The sequence below is a fragment of the Nyctibius grandis genome, chromosome 8 (assembly GCF_013368605.1).
Source record: "Nyctibius grandis isolate bNycGra1 chromosome 8, bNycGra1.pri, whole genome shotgun sequence".
NCBI classification, from domain to species: domain Eukaryota; kingdom Metazoa; phylum Chordata; class Aves; order Nyctibiiformes; family Nyctibiidae; genus Nyctibius; species Nyctibius grandis.
Window position 1 is genome coordinate 29,721,889 of NC_090665.1, and position 17,991 is coordinate 29,739,879.

The 17,991-nt window shown below is 37.6% G+C and overlaps 1 protein-coding gene across 1 annotated transcript in view; it reads left to right on the forward strand.

Annotated features, from left to right (window-relative positions):
- DPYD (dihydropyrimidine dehydrogenase) overlaps nucleotides 1-17,991 on the forward strand; it is a 375,099-nt gene that overhangs the window by 229,426 nt on the left and 127,682 nt on the right. Inside the window, 2 exon segments of the mRNA XM_068406142.1 lie at nucleotides 1,691-1,772; nucleotides 1,775-1,854. Coding sequence (XP_068262243.1) covers nucleotides 1,691-1,772; nucleotides 1,775-1,854 — 162 coding nt within the window.

Sequence of the window (17,991 nt, forward strand, 5' to 3'; positions counted from 1 at the left end):
ATTGACTTTGCATATTTTATCATGCTGGATGATGTGATAGTACTGGCTGTATATATGAACAGTTTTCTGGGATGAAGTCAAAGCACAAGCTCCTCTGAGGCAATTTAAAAGGAGTGAAACGCTCAAGAGGATAATGTGGAACAAACTGATGTAAATGATTCTTCTGCATAAAGTGCAATTTTTGTAATTTGTTTTGGGAGTGAGGGGAGTGTACTTTGCTGTTTGGTTTTGATTTGCATAAGTTCAGAAAATGTTCTGAATTATTTTTTTCTGAAAATATAACTTAACTCTTGAGAGGGAGGTGAAGCTTTTGTGATGAAGGGGAAATATTATAACAGGAAAATGAGGGATTATTGTGATGTCCATGTTCCAGACTTACTAGGCCTGAAAATAGATGAACTGGGGAGATTATTTTGTATGATTTCTACATATGTAAATGGACATATAATTATCTATCAGTATAAAATATTAGTGCATATTTACTGTATAATAAGTAATTCAACTTGGTAAGCAAATGAAGATTACCTCAAAGTCCCTTTATCCCCTGTAACTGCAGCATTTGGCAGATTCAGGAATAAATAATCTTTTGTGGCAAGGGTATGCCTTATCAAACATATGCAGATCAGTGCTAATTAATGCTAATTAAGGTTTCCTGTCTATCTAGTTGGAAAAACGTCCCAAATGTTATGAAATCCAGTTAGTATGCCTATTACCCTAATTGTTTTATATGGGATGATTCTTAATTAAAATATGTAAATTGACCTTAATTGCTATATACTAATGGAGGTTCATGTTATCTCACTAAAAATGACAAGATGGTGAGGAGGGGTACTTAAACAAATAATTCTGATACATTTGTAAATAAATGACTTTTACTCAAAATTATTTTTAATTGGAAATTGGCAAAAGGAACACTTTGCCGTCTATGTTTCTCTTTAGTTTTAAATAATGTCAGAATTTACAGTTCTTGTTAATATAGATACCAGTGACATTGCAGCTTAATTAAGACTGCTAAACAAGTCAACATTTTGTGTGTTTACTCTATGTTTCAAAATTGTTTGCTAACCTCATATTGACCTTCAGAAATGTCGTGCTTTACAATATTGATCTTAATTTTCAGTCTTCTTTGTTTTATTTTTTGATTTTGATCTCTCTTAATCATATAATTTCATTTGTGAAGTTTGGTACACTGGTATACTTTTGCTGGTGACTGGACCCGTGACCCTGACTTTTCATCAGAGAGGCCGGTGGGCAGCACCTCTTTGCACTTCACCTGTTAGTGTAGGACATGGACGTTGATCATCTTTGGGGAGGATAGTTCACACGTGTGCTTGTTACATGACTCAGGCCTACACAGGTTTTTACACAAAGTCTTGTATGCCCTCTACCCAACACTAAAGCATTATTTTAATGATGCTTTGTATGGCAGTGTATAAGTGCCCCATATTGCCATTTTCTTGATAGTTGTCATACCATTTCACACACACAGCAAACATTTGTCTCCTCTGATGTAAAGAATCTAGTTAGAGAATCTGCTAATTTAGAGAACTGGCCTATAGTTGTAGTTTTACTCATAAAAGTAGTACATTTTATAAACACCTGATATGTTTAAGTTTATATTCTGTCATAGACATCACTGATATGTGCCTCACTTTAGAAAGTCAATCAGAAAGGTTTCACTGTTTTGTAGGATATTGTAACCAATATTTCTCCGAGGATTGTGCGTGGAATTACTTCAGGTCCTATGTACGGCCCAGGCCAAGGCTCTTTTCTGACATCGAACTGATCAGCGAGAAAACAGCAGCATATTGGTGTAGAAGTATTGCTGAACTGAAGGCTGACTTTCCAAACCATGTAAGTACCACTCAGTCATAAAGATGCAATATACTTATTTAGAATCTCCAGTTTGTAGATCTGTGAAAACTCACCTATTTAATATTCATTAAATAGAATGCCAGTTGCTTTATTGACATAAAAGTATGTTATTAAAAACCAGAAAAGTCCATCCAAACAATCTTTATGACAGAAAATGCTGTGTTACACAGAGAATTTTTTAGTTAGGCTGTTGTTTACATTCAAATAGATAATATCAAGGGAAAGAGTTGATCCCAGAGTGGATGCTTGTCAGTTTCTGCTGTGAATAGTTGTGTAGTTAAGATCATATTTAAAGATGTAACTTATAATTTCATTGTGAATTGAATTTTATTATAAAAGGAATCTTTGTTCTTTTCATTCTTAATCCAAATGTGAAAGAGACTTCTAGTATTTTTATAAGCAATTGGCTTCTTTAGGAGAAAAAAAAACAATACTGACTTAAAGTTAACTTCTCTGCAAGGACAGAGTTTTGTTAGAGCCTTCTTGGCTATGGGGAATATCTGCCTAGAAGATAATAATCAAAGTTGGGAGCAATGATGCCAGCTAGCTGGCATAAATGATTTTCAGCTGCTGTTCTAGTGAATAAGAACAATGAAATGGAAAGTAAAATTCACCTCAATCATTATCTCGAATGGATAGAGCTAGAAATCCCAGAGCTTACATATCTTCTGTCTTGAAGTTATTATCTCCGTGTTTCAGCTATGGACAAAACAAGTGAATGTTCCTGAATATATTATGGCATGAAGACAATCATGTTTTTTCTTATTCCTGGAGTTTAAATGTACACATCAACAAGTATAAAGACGTTTAAACACATCGTATTAATAGTAAAACTTAAGTGCTGCATGTTTAATATCCTACTTTGCTATGGATGGACTATGTGTTTCTTTGCTGAGGTTCCTGTCACTTTATTTACTGTGACTGTGCTTCATAATACTGAAAGTGTGAACCAAAATATAATATTGTAATTCTCTGATTTTGATTTTACCATCCTTTGTCAAAGTCCTGGATGTTGCCTGCAGGCAGACTGTTGGCCATTCGTGCTGTGGGAATGGTCTCCCATTGCAGTCTTCACCAAAAATCTGTTGCAGCATTTTGTGCTTGAGACCAAACCCTTCTCTTCTGTGAGGAAAAGCACTAGCAACAATTTCAAAAGAAAAATTTGAATTCTCTGAGACCTAGCCTGCTGTGTGGGATGAAGTCCCACTCTTCCAAGTTCCCGGGGCGAGCATCCTCTGATCATCCTAACTCGCTATGTGAGTTAATGTTTGAGAATGTGAATTCAGCTCCTGTACATTGGCTGTGGCTGCTGCTGCGGCATCTTTGAGGTTGTTAATGCCTGCGTGGGCATGGGGGAAGCAGCACCACCAGTAGACCTTGGCTTTGCTCACAGGGAATTTAAAACGTGCCCATGAACTCATCTAAGAACTGTCGTAATTATAATAGTAAAATTGTTGCTAACTGAAAACAGATTTATTTTTTTTTTTATTCACTGAGTAGAAATCTCTTGGTGCTTATTTTGAGAATATTCTGTATAATTAGAGCTTGCAGAATTTTTTTCCCCCCAATTCCAGTTCAGTCCTCTAGAAAGGCTTTTAAACTTGATGTGTTTTGGAGGGGTTTTATAAAACCTAAACAGTTTATGAGAACTGTTTGGGTGAACTTACTTAACAAGCAAAGAATGAAATTTTCTGCTCAAATGAAAGGACAAAACAGAGATGAGGACACAAGTGATTACAGTAAAAAAACTTACCTTGCTGTGGTAAATATTAAAAACAAGTCAAAATTTATACATAATTACTTTTGCTATGTAATACAAGTAATTTAAGGTAAGATTTATCTTAGAGATGAAAAGGATACGAGGCAAAATAGCTACCTCACTAGAAAATGATCCACAACAGCATCCTATCTCGTGCCATTAGGAAGAAGCGAACCATAACACAGAAGGACCAGCTAAATTCCCCCAACAAAGCCTAGGATTTAATCTAAATTTTGCAAGGGGTTGTGCAAAAGATGAGCACCAGGCACAGCTGGATTTTGTATGTTTGCTTGTGAGGTATCATCAAAATCTTTGCTGTTTCAGTTTGGGACTTTTTAAAATTGAGTTAATTTAGTATTACTACTACTGTTTTTTCAGAAGACACACACACACAAAAAGAAATTAGATGGTATGCACAGTACAGGCCCAAGATGTTTTGGTTTTTGCTTGTTTGTTTTTTTTTTAAATCAGGTGCTTCTCTGTTAAAATGATTCGCAGTTAAAAATGGGATTGTTTTCCTTCTGGTACTTCAGACATCTCAGTAAGGTACTTCAGCAACTGGCTGAGACCATTTAAAACATATGGTATTATTCAGCATTGTTTATTGTTAAATTTTCAAAGTTTTAAAAACACTTTGTCCACTGCTTTCCTACATACCAAGAAAACATCCTTTCAAAGAGCTGTGAAAGTGAGAAGAAAATTTGTCTGTTTGTATTTGTCATCTTCTTTTGCTTTCGCAGATATTGTAGGTTTACTTATTTATGTTGGCCTGTCTTTGTGATATCCAAACATCTTCCTTACATGGTTAACTAAAGGTTTTTTTATGAGTCTATTAAGTATTTCTATTTTTCTGTCTTATGGCCACACATAGCATCTGATACCACAGGATTTATCATTCTGTGCTATTACTAGTAAGGAGAAAATGGATTTTTTTTTTTGTTCTTTAGTAGTACAGACTGAGAACTTGACAGTGAGAAAAGATGAAACAATCATTTTATTAATTTCATAGTCCTAAGTGTAATATTAAAATATCCCTTCTGAATTAGTATGAAGCTGACACCTTATTGGCAAATTTTGCATCCCCATTCCCCCCAAAAAAGATTGTTTGTGAAGTGCTATGTTAATCTAAGACTTGAGAAAAAAGTGAAAGAAAAATATCAATAATCAGAATTTTCAGACTGACATTTAATTACTACTTGTTTGAGGGGAATAACTACTGAAACCATAATCATAGTCTGGTAGTCTGTCTCTTTACTCCCTGCTATAGAGGGACTCCCTGCTTTATATTGGGCCAAGGCCAATAAAAGCTGTTCCTGTGTAATACAAATATTATCTCAACATCATAATGAGAAATAGGAAAACTCTCCCTTTCTAAGGCCTGCTTAGACTGGTTTGAAATGACAGACAGGAGATTTGGAGGTGGGGAGCGAATGAGTGGCTGAGTGGGGGCTTAGCTGCTGGCCAGGGTCAGCCCACAACAGGTGGCAAACGCATAAAGTTGTCAGTTCGTGTTAAAAAGACTAGACCATAGTTTGGCCATATAATATTTGAAGTGCTTTAAATAATGGGGTGAAAGAACTAACACTAATGCCACAACATGTCCTACTTTCATATTTTATTTACCAAGGAGATGCCTGATTATATGCTAATTGATATACTTTCCAGACAAAATGTGGCTGAAAAAAATGGTGGTTTATGGTGTATTCAAGAAATTAGTTTACTTAAGAAATATGAATTTGGCCATGTAGAACTCACCTAATGATATGATCAGGAATGAAAACTGTGGAAAAAAACATTCACTTTTAGTTTACCAAAAGTCTACAAACTTTAATCAGTAGAAAGTGGCTGAGAAAGTTGAAAAGAAAATTATAAAACCTTGGAAGAGAACTTACTGCTGAAATTTTGTATTCACATGTTTGACATTAGCTACAATATGGCCACTATCCGTGCTGAGAACTGTGAATACTGGTAGTGGCAGTACGTCTTTGTGTGCCAGTAAAACAAGGAGCTGTGTGCACAGTGAAGCTGGCAACTGTGCGAATTGTTTTGGTGATTGCGAGGGAATAGGATATATTGGTGGTAGCCCTTGTTTAGTCAGAAAAAGCATGCAAACTGCTGCTGTTCATCATCAAAACGTTTTGCTTACCATAGCTCAGCCTCCTCATTTGAGTTGATAAATCACCTACTTACACAGTTGTCTATTCTTCTAGTCTTATAAGCATGTGTATATATTTACACTACCTAGTAGTTGGCCAAATATTTTAAGGTTTCATATTACCCTGAAACCTCTTTAGCATCTGCAGTGAGAGAACAAGCTTGAGAAGAGCAAGATTTGAAAGTGGTAAAACACTTCTCTACAGAAAAACGTGAACTGAGAGTTCAGGAAGAAGGTGATGGGCACAATTACCAGGCAGTTTTTCTCCACCTTCCCAAAACTGTAATTGGTGCCCTGTAGATGATAAAAAGTAAGCAAATTCATGAAAAACCTCAATATGCAAATTAGTTTGGGTCTGAGCACGTGCAGGAGGTCACAACATTACAGAAAAAGGGCTTTCAAAGGACACTTAATGAAACAAAATAGATTGCAGAGGAAATGTCATTCCCTACAGCGCCAACAGAAGTCCATCACAAACAAGCAAGTGTCTGATAAATTTGTACTGCAAGGAAGAACTGGGATCTTGGAAGAAGATGCCAAATTGAATATTTTTCAATATTGCTGGATTAGTACACTGAAGTCTTAGAAGTAACTTTTTGGTCTCCTTACTGAACACAAATGAGTTTGGGCTGCTGTATGAGGAACGTACACAGGATACCAGATTGTCAGCTGTGACACTGGTTCTGTGATTCAGATATCAGTGTCGTGATGTGTCAAACTGAGAAACCTCTTCTGCTAGAAACATTAAGTACTCTTGGACGCCAAAATTAAGCTGAAAACTCATGTTGTCGTGATGTTTGTTCTGCTGCTTGCAGAATGTTGCTGATGGTCTCTCTGATACTTACTCAGCAGAGAGCAGCTTTTCAAGGCTGAAACTATTAAAGATATATTTTTGTTCAACATTTTGTTCAGAATGTCCCAGGAACACCTGTCAGGAGTAGCAGTGCTAGAAAGCGCACAAGAACAGATCCCTGGATCCCAGGCTGATAACTGACTTCTTTGTAACATTGTTTTTTGGGGGGTTTTGTGTATTTAAATCTCCTGGAATGGTGTGATTATTTTTTTTTATAGTATGCAGTTTTTTTCTACCATAGAGGCATGAAATATGCAGCTAGTTTTGTTTGGTTTTAGTGTCTGGGTTTTTTTTCCTTGGTCGTTTTTTGTGTTTTTTTTTTAAATTTAGGTAACAAAACCAGATTTGGTTTAATTCTACTCTGTGAGGACAGGACAGGAGGAAATGAGGGGTTACAGAGCTAGAAAAATGCAATTGAACAAGCATAAGGGAGGGCCTTGCTCCCGTAAATAACTTCTGGTGCGGAAAAATGCAATGTTCAAACAGATTTCCTGAAGTTGTAAGATGAATAGAAATAGATTTTTCAACATCAGTAGTAGTTATTTGGGTGGTTTACATGGAGAGGTTTGATTGGTTTGCTGAAGTGATCCCTGAAGTGGGGTCCTACAGATCAAGCTTATGTGTAGGACCAACTCTGTTTTTGATAGCAGGTTTTGTCTATAGACTGTGAACAACATTTGTATATTTGTATAAACTTTTCCCTCTCTAAGTCTGCACTAACGGTAGACCTTGTAATCTGGTTACTGAGAGGAATTGACCAGAATATCTAAAAATGCTGTAATTCTCCTTTGAGACTTAAAATTAAGGGACATTTGGTGGAAAACTTTTTAAGATATAGAGGAATCATAAACTTCATAGCTTCACTGTGAGGAAAAGGTCAAAGTTGGCTTTCTCACTAGATGTAATAGGAATAAATTGTGTATTTTTGCAGGCATTATTATAGCTTTTATTTTTGATGGATGTTCAGAGGTCTGTGGGATGTTGTATAGACTACATAGTATTTACATTTCAAGATACCAGTCACTGACTTGATTCAGGTTATAAAAGGTAATAGTTTGGTTTACCATTTGGGTTTCAAATTTGAAATACTTGGGAATTTGGAATAGCATTTTTAATACAGGCAATTAGATGAGGTGAAAGGCAGACCATTCATCTTTGTCTTTGCAGGAGTCATGTTCAGAAGAAGTGAAGATCAAATTGTGAGCCAGCTGCTCTCCATAAACGCTTGCTTTTCCTAGGGCTAGTATAGATAGCTTTGCCTTTCCATCACAAAAATAATATTTTATACTCCAAATACATACTGAGGTGTGCATCCACATGATAAGTCACAGACATGTTGACAAGCCACAACAGCTACAAACATGGAATAAAACATTTCTAGGCAATCAGGTAGGTCTGTGCCCATGTGGACCTCACCTGGTGCCAACAGCAACCAGTGTATTGTGGACCTGAATGGGGAGGGTACACGCCATGCATTCTCACACCTATCAGAGGACACTTGCTGGAAGCCCAGATGTTTTTCCACATGAACTGAAAAGGACAGAGCACAAGGAGAGGGAGCCACAAGCCAGGATGGCCAGAAGCTTGCACACTCCATGTCATGGAAGTGCCCAGCAGCACAGAACAGCTACCTGGGTTCCCTTATCTGACTTTCAGATCTACGTATCACATTACAAAACTCTAGAAGTTGTTATTGCTGCAGCTTAAACTTCCCAAAGCCAGCCGTCGTGGATGCTTGGTAGGAGGTGAAAAACCCCACACAGCAGTTGTTAAATTCACCATATGGAAAAGATCCCTTTAACTACAGAAAACTGGCAGTAGGCATAGTCCTTAACATCAGAGGAAATCCTAGCTGAAGAGGGAGGACAAGGTTGGAATAAGGCACTGATACTAGTTACCTTGCCCAGAAACTAAACCACTTGGCCCTAGCTAATGTAGAGTGCAAGAATGGCTGACTTCTCAATTTCCGATAACTGCTGTGGTGGGTAGAAGGGAAGACACCTCAGAGCATGGAGCATATGACCACCTTCCCCTTTTCTCTTCATCCTTCACCACAAGGGAAAGAGAGGATGAAAAACAGTGCAGAAAGGTGCTTCCTAGAAAAGGGAGAGAAAAGAGCTGACATGAAAGAAGAGCAGATATGTTAAACAACGTACCTCTACATATTCCAGGGGAGCTTCCACTCCTCCCCTGTCCTGAGGGTGTCCTCATTGCTTCTGATGCAGTTTCAGCTCTTCATAAGCTAGCAGGACACATTTTCCTCTCTGCAGTCTAAGGAGGAATTCAACAAGAACTCTGATTTACACAGTGGATTTGCACCAGAAGTGCCTGTCCATTTCTGTAGGCACAGCAGTTTCTATTTGCAGGAGTAAGTGAACAAAAACAGAGGCTAGTAACAGAAATGTTGATGTACTGGGTCTTTGACATCACATTTTCTTATAAGGAAGGAAGTTTTCTGGGAAAGGTTCTTCCACAAGGCGTAAAAAAATGCTCAGGCCTTATATGACCTAAATGTTAATAGAGATGGGACTGAGCTACAAAATATTGTGCTGTAAATTTTCACTTCTTGAAGCTTAGGCTTTAGTAAAAAAAATGAGAAAATACAGGAAAATTCTCATCTGTTATCAGCATTTTTTGATAGTGTTGGGTATAGCAGTTCTGCTTGAGGATTGAAAAGTAGCAGAGAACTGGCACGTGGTAATGTAACACCTCTTTTCTGGGAGAGATCAGGGGAACTACAGACCTTAAATCATCTATCCTTGTGTGCAAATTGTTCTAAAAAATAGAATTAGAAAAAAATAAAAATAATTTTAAAAAAAAGGATTAAAAAAAGCCTTTTGTAGTATGCCATACCTTAAAAAAAGTTCTTTCAGGACATCAAGAGAGACTCATCTGATAAAGTGAGCTTGGGTTTCAGAAAGGGTTTGATAGGGTCCCTCACGGAAGGATTTGACAGAAATTAAGTTACCATAAGATTAGGGGGAAGAAACCCACATGAATAAATAATTAGTTAAACATAGGAAACAATGTTAAGGAATAAATACTCAATTTTCACAGTGGATAGAGAGCTCCAGTAAAATTCCCTAGACATCTCTGCTATTTTCTATGCTATTTAAAATGTTTATTAACAATCTGGAAAAGAGAAAGGATTTCAAGAATGTAAACTTTGCTGGTAATAGTAAGTATTGTAGGGAGATTGAGATGAGAGGTGACTATAAAGGGTTGTGAAGGATCTCGCATTACTGACTGACTGGCCAATGAACTGCCGAATAAAATTAAATGAAGATAAATGTAGTATGCACATGGGATAAAATAGTAATAAATTTATATATACAGTGATTGATTCTAAGCTAACTATACTAGGGTTGTAGTAGAGCGCACTATGAAAATCTCAGCTTAATGCTGAATAGCATTGAAATAAAGCATATCAAACACAGAATTTCTGGGAAAGGAAGAGAGAACAAAGCAAAAACCAGTGTATTGATTCATTTTATTTCCACATTTTGAATATGCTGTGTGTTTCAGATTTTTCTGTCTCAGCAAGGGTGCAGGTGGATTGGAACCAGAAGGGTGATAGGTGGAAATGAGCAGTAGGAGACTCTTCACCGTGTGCCATTGTGGCTGTGGAGCTCATTCTCACAGGGCATTGCCAGTGCATGAGGTACATATGGGTTGAGAAAGAACTGACTGGAAATATTATTTGGAGAAGGCTGTGGAGTACATCAGCTCTGGCTCAGGGAATTCCTGTGCCACAGATTTCTTAAAAGCTGGAAGAGTTTTCTAGGGAAATACTACTGTAATCTTGCCCTACAGAGCTGCTACTGGTGCGTGTTGAAGAAGGAATACTGAGCTACGTAGCCTGTTCCTACGGGTTTACATTGTCCATGCACAAAGAAGATGTTAGATTTGTACCCAGGGTCAGAAACCCTCTCCTGCCTCCCATCCCTGTCTCAACCTTTGCACCATTGTGCCTGTATTACATTTTGACAACCTGATTAGTATGTAACTATATTACTTGAACTCAAGCTGAGATGAAGATATATTTTGTACTAGTTCGAAATTGTGTGCTAAGGGTTTTGTAGTTCAAGTGCTGTCTTCAATTTAGTAAGATTTGAAAGGCTGCATTTCCAGAGGGTCACCACAGATGATCCTATATATAGAAACACAAGAAAGTCTGCTAAAACTTTACCCAGAGACAATGTCTGTTCATGCATGTTCAAATGATCATGCAGTACATGTCATGCTGATGGGTACCAACTGCTACAATATTAATTTCAGTGGTTTTGTTATTATTAATTTTTTAAGAATATGGTTATGAATCTGGCAAAGAGGTGGAAACACTCACTCTGGCCATCAATTTGAGGTAATTTTGTTTTAAGAAAGCACGTATCTTTTGCTGGAAACTGCAATTTGTAACTGAAGATAGAACCACGTGGTAAATGCAGTGAGTTTTATACAATCAATCTATGATTCAAATGGATATGTTTGTAGTGACAAATTAGGACCTTGAGGAGAAATGTGAGAAGATCTTTTATTTTGCACTTGGAAGCTGCAGCTTTGTTGAGAAACCTGTCAAACTACTTTAATGCAGAACTGTACTTTCTTCCTATGCCATGACTTATTCTATTTGTTTTGCTTTCACAGCTAAGGTTTGACAAATAGTATGTAGTTCAGTAAGGCAGAGGACTATTTGTACATACGTTAAGAATATCCTTTTGATTTGGAGAGTGAGTTATTGATCTCTGCAAGAAAAGAACAATTTTCACAGTTTTGTGAGGGCTATGAGCACATCTTTAAAACTTTAGCCTTAGGGTAAGAACTAGGAGAAAATTAAAGCAGTTTCTGAAATACATCACCAACCATCTCCTAGAAAATGATCCAATCTGCTTGATTATTGGAAAAGACAAACTCCTTAATGGCTAGCATCAGCTCAAGCTGGTTCAGGATGTGCTTTGGCTGTTGCTGCTAAAAATTCCTTTTTTTAAGAGATATGTGAGTGGTCATTAAGCAGGAGTATCGACAAAGGAAATGCACTAAACATAAAGTGTGATTAAAATTATATTTCTAGAATGTAATTCTGCTGACAGTGACATGGAGTTGCATATTTTTGTTCATCTTATTAAGGTTTGAATTTCCTTTTATTTTTTTTATGCAGACTATTATTTAGAGAGAAAAGGTCTTAAAATCCCCAACTGTTTTCTCAGTTTGGTAAGTTACTGCGTGCACAATAGAGTGCTACGAAATGATCTGTGAAATCCAGCTGAGTATCAGGCAAAGCATTCATTCTTTCTAGAAATGTCCCTCTAAACTGCAACAAAGGAAACCGCATCATGCGTTAAAAAAATCTGTACACTAAGATGTCCATTTCACCCCCCTCGAACTGTGCTTAACATAGCAATAACAACCTTGGTGCAGGGCATTTCCTGGCGATTAATAACTGGCCAGGGTTAATGGCCCTCAGCAGTGCCTCGGGCCATCAACTCCTTCCAGCCAGTCATTACTCCCTGGGAAATGCCCTTTTCTGGGTAGTTATTGTTTTAATATTAGGATGTAGAAGTTGCCATTGGATGGGGAGAAAATGACCTTGTGGCAACGTTAAAAAATAAACCCCAAATGGCAAAATTTTAAAAATTTTAACAGTCAATGATCCGTCAAAATTAATGTCTAAAGTTTGTAAGAATGACAAAATTCTGCTAGCCTTATTACCTGTGCAAAACATTTGTCCCCCAAATACTTCTCCCCAATTTCCATTTCATGTTTGTCATAGGCAATTGGGTAAATTACAAAATTTGATCTTTTAAAATGCACAGTAGCTTTGACATTCATTTATGCTGGCTGTGACATGATTTTAGTCTTTTATGAGGCACTGAGCGTACATGATTTAGATAAATCTGCTTTTTCTCTTTTATGTAATGTATATTACCATAATAATAAGAAAGCAAATTTATACCTGATAAAAGTAGTAAGTATATGCTGTTCTTCTAGCCCATATTCTGCACTTGATTTCTGTGATGTGGTTTACATTTTAGGCATTCTGCTAGAGCTCTAATGAAGAAAAATATGAAGGCTGGGTCTATATTTAAGTCTTGCTCACATACTTATGTAGGCTAGGAATACTAAAAATAAAATCGCATCTAACTGCTGTCCTGGCAGAACCCTAGCGTAGATGCAGTTATACCATCAAACAGTTTATTTTTGTTCAGGAGCAAGTAAAGAGTTTACTTTACTGATATGAGCTCCGTCAATAGTAGGAGAGCTGGCTCTATGCAGACACTTTCTAGTGTAGCTAAGAAAAGCAGAGGCACATGCTTGAATCTATCACAATTGTAGCCAGCTCTTCAGTCTGATTGACAGAGCTGGACTATATCCCAGCCTCCTGTGTTTTCTGGGGAGGGGGTCTATGGAAAGATTTCAAATTCAGAGCAAAATGTGGGAATAAAGTGTTCCAAGATGTTTTTTTTTCCTTATCCACTGAAAGGAACATGTAGATTAGCAGAATTCTTAGTGGGCTCTGAACTGATCTTAATCTACACCCTCAACACTGCTGGTAGCTTCTGAACTTGTTATGCACATTGAGTTTGAGCTATGATCATAAACTTTTACATACTCTTCTTCACCAAACTTCTTGTATCTGTCATATTTCCATATTCTAGATCTCAGTTCACCCTGCTTTTACGTTTTAATTCCTTTTTCGTGTTCTGGTTGAAACTAATGAACTGTACTTGCTATAAAGGTTAAGTAGCAACTGCTAAACATGCAAAATCAGGTGGCCAGCAGGACCCAAAAAGCAAAACTCTTTCTCTCTTCATATAGTATTAGCCTGATACACTGTTGTGTGAACACAGACATGCCAACAAATTAGTATGGGACAGCAAGTTACTGTGTGTCAGTATGATAACTACCCATGTGCTTTTTTGTAACTTGCAGCAAATACAAGCTAATATTAATTTCTTTAGTTTTGGATGTAGGAAACTGGACTTACCTTGTGTTTTATGGGGTTTGAAAGAGCACTGAAGGACTCAATTGCTGCAGGTGTGCTGATTGCTAGTAACTCATAAATCAGCAGTAACTTGTTTGTGCATCTAAACCTTGTGTGCATATCCAGTGGAGATGGTACATTCTTTTAATTGTTGAAGGAAAAATGTGACAGTAAGTACTTGTTTTCTGAACACTTAAACCCAAATAAATATTTTAAAGGCTTTTTTTCAAGAAGACCTAAATACATCCTTTATTATGAGCCACATAAGTTAAATGTAAACTCGTAAGAAAGCAACAGAGTACTTTTCTATTGTATTTCCTGCCACTGTAGCTCTCAGTCTCACAACTGCCTGGAAGAATACATTTTTCACTGGTCTATTTTTACACTTTCTCATATTTTTTAAGCTCAGGGTTTCTAATCTATTTCAAGTTTCATTTTTTTTTTTTAATTCTCTTTATGTTTGACATTTTTGTTATAAAATTGTAGTTATGTTGATTGTTTCTGTCTACACATAACAGCTAGTCAAGGTCTTAGGTTTGGAAAAAATTATATTGAAGCTCTATTCCTAAATTTCAGGGTAGCATTTCTAAAAACCTCTGGTGCTTTTCTTGCAGTGTAAGAATCTGATAGACTTATTCTTAGCCACACCATTCTTGGCCACTGAGCCATTTATGAGAGATATACCTCCATATTAAAATATGAATACACTTGCAGAATATTTCATTTATGTTAACTACAGCTCAGGTGAGAGTATCTAGAGGTTGTGTGAATTTTATAGGTACCCCAAATTCTTACCTGTGAGCAGTATGTGCATCTCGAGGTAAAGGTTGGGCATTAAAAATGGATGTAAGTCACATTTACATTCTCTTAATGTTGTGCTATCAGCACCCTTCTGGTTCCTAGAAGGACTTCTGCCTTTGATTCTGCCAGAGGCATCCACATTTCACCTGATTTATTTTCAGTTTCTCTTTTTGGGAACACACATACTCACTGCTGGGTCATTGATAAAATCTCTCCAACATTAGATGGCAATTGGTCTTACAGTGCTTTCATTTGAATGAGACTATAATCCTATAAACTATTCAATGCATTTTAATTTTGAAATGTCCAATCACAGAGCAGTATGCTGAACACATTAGTTAACAATTTTATTAAATATCCAAATATTTAGTGAAAATAGTAAGGCCTCTTTCAGTTTCTCAGCATCTTCAGATAAGCTTCCCTATAAGATGAAGAGGTGGGTGGAACTGGCAGTTGAGGAGGAAAGATTAGTCAGAAGGTAGCTGCCAACTTACAGCCCTTAGTTTTGTATCTTCTTTGCTGCTGGAATCTAGCCAAAAATCTACTTGGGTCATCAGACATAGCAGCTAGCTACTTAAGTAAATTATAATGTCTGCATATAAAAAAAATAAAGCTACCCACTCATGAGAATTTCTTATCATTTCTCAGATGGGAGCACTGAAGACCTGCCATCATGAGGTTCAGTGCACAGTGGCACTGTTATTCACTGAATTTTTGGCCCAGCTCAGAGATACCAGGGGATAGTAGGAAAGATATATGAAGAGACCACATTCAACAGAAAGCATGGATTTTCATCTTCACTTCTTGAAAAGTTCTGTGCCTGGCAGAAAGTAGAGTTTCTTTCTTTGCTAAGGGACTATTTTAATATAATTTTCACTATAGAAATATTTATATACAAAACATTTTTTCCAAAGGAAAATATTTAGTTATTTTTAAAAGTTTTTGTATAGTCCCTGAAGCATGTTTCTTGCTTGCCTCACCTTCTTATTTTCTCTCCTTTCCCTTTTAAAAATTCCTAAGATATGTTACTGGCAAGAAGCTATCAAGTGCTGATTTATTGCTAATCATTTGAAAAGCACAACAAGAATTAATTTTGTATAAGAAATGCTACTGTTCATACAGGTTTATCGTTAAATGAGCCCAGGGCTCATATTAACATGGGCCTGATGAGAAGCAGTGGTCTTCCACCAGGTCAGGAGGGCTCTTGTTCATTTGGAGAGGTGAAAGCTGGCTAGGAATTAATGACTGTATGTGAGTGCATCTGGTATTTGACTTTGTTGCAGTTTGAGGTTTGTGCGTTGTGTTTGAGGGACATGGATGGCATGTTGTAGTTGTGGAGATGGCCTTGCTGCTGGGCTATGGGTCTGATCTGTCTCTCAATAACAACTGACTTATTAAAAAGCAGAGCTGTATGAGCTAGAATAGTGGCAGTAAAGTAGAACTGAAGACCATGTTTGCTTTAGTACATGATGAAGGGGGAGAACAAAATCTGAAGGTAGGTAACAGTGAAGAAAAATAAACACATTGACCCTGCAAGATCACAAGAAAAGACAGTGGGGACAGCAATGAACCAGACCTCAAAAGGGAGCAAAGATGATAGCTTGAAGATTGCATGAGAGAACAGAAGGCAAAATATAGAGATAAAAGACAGGTTTGAACAAATACCAGACTGCAGCAGGTTCCTGTGCCTGAGGAAGGCTCAATAGGCTTAACGTCAGAATTGCTAAAGATAGGTGGCTCTCTGCTTGGTGCAAGGGTATGAAGTGATCGTGAAGAGAATGAGGCAAGAATACTTGTTGATCAAGTGTATTTTTGCAGGGAGCGTTCATAGGAAAATTCAGGTTGGCAGGAACCTCAGGAAGTGAGGTGAGCTAGTCCAACCTTCTGCTCAAAGTAAATGAGTTATGAAGTCAGACCATTCAGAGAAAATTATACGGATTTGGAGAAGATGTCCAAAGAAGTGGAAACTTAAGTGTTCTTCAAAAGAATCATTCTAGTGTCTGGAGGAGGAAGGCAAAGGTATGACAAAAAAATGAAGCTCAATAGATAGAACAGTTATTATTATGTTACTGTGTGCATTGTAGCTTTCTACCATCCTTTCATCTATGCTTTCCAACAGGAAAAACTTTTTGTAAGTGATCCTCAGTGAAGTTCTGGTGGGGATGGATCCCACTGGTCCTGCTCTGGCCATTGAAAAGATCCCATGTTTCCATCCCTGTGAACATTTGCAGATTGCCTCCTTTCATGAGGTGAACCTGTCCCATTAATCAGGCAGGTTTTGGAGTGTGAGGAAGCTCTCCTCTTTGTGAAGTCCGATACCTAGACCAGACAGGAGAGAATAGTGTAAGGGACTTATAGGTCTCCCCCATGCAGCTGGAGTGTAAAGCCTTCAGATAATTTCCTGAAGAAAGGACAAGCCGTATAGCCTGTTCCCACACACCTTCTTAATGACTATACCCTCATCTATCAGAACAGCCTAACTTACGAGCTGTTTGTGCAAAATCAGGTAAATTATCAGTGCTTTTCAGTATATCACTACAAGGATAATGGTGCACAGAGAGTGGGTGAGTTGTGGAGGATGCAACCAGTCTGCCAAAATCACTCATTCCTCCTAAGCATTGCTTTGGTACCAGCAATGTCACATGAGGAAGCAGATCACAGGGCTCTAAAGTGTAAAAGGGAGGGTTTTTTCTCCCTCCTCTCTGAGCTACATTTTTCTCCTCTACCAGCACCGATACTGCTAGTTTTCTTGAGCCTTCAAATCCAAGGAAGTGAACTAAAAGAAGCCCTGGGGGTGATGGAACAAGGGAAGAGATAGGATGGACTTCTCAGGGATGCAAAGAGACAGATTTAACCTGGGGAATTGCTAGCTGACTGAATGCAGGAGTAAGGGAACTCTGACAAAGTTATTCAGTGTGCATTTTGTCTCTTTTTATTTTCTACTGGATTTGTTTTCTAATAAATTAAGCAGCTTTGTGGCTAAGTAATAAGGGAAATATCTCTGCATGTATCTAGAAGCAGTCAGGGACTGGAAGGGATCTTAGGGTTCATTCCCTTCATGGGAGCATCCTACAGCCCTTGAACATGTTTGTCTCCAGTTGGCTGCCCCTCTCAGGGGGGCACCCTGCAGAGAGTTGCCTGTGCTATTGTGAGAATAAACAGTAACAATTAGCGAGGTGCTCAAAAAATTGTGTCAAAAAGAACTGTGTGTATATCTGGGTAGATAATTTGATGAGAGAAAAATTTCTAAAGGTGGAGGAAAAAAAATCCACAAATTTCTGTTGCCTTTTGCCAGCCTTATTTTCCATATGTGGTCTTAAGAATCAATAATGTGTCAGCACCCTGGTGTAAAGCTTTTGCTACAGGTCATAGCTTGTTCTGAAATATCATAGAATTAGATATATCCTTTTTCTGTTAGCTTCTCCAATATTGTATTGGTCTCCTCTGCTTTCTCTTTCTATTAAGTCAGTGTGGAAAGTACAGAAATACAGCAGGGGCACAGCAGATCCACAAAGGCTTGCAGGTATTGTATGCTGGCAGTGCTGCTGAAAATTAATATCTGTCTTCAC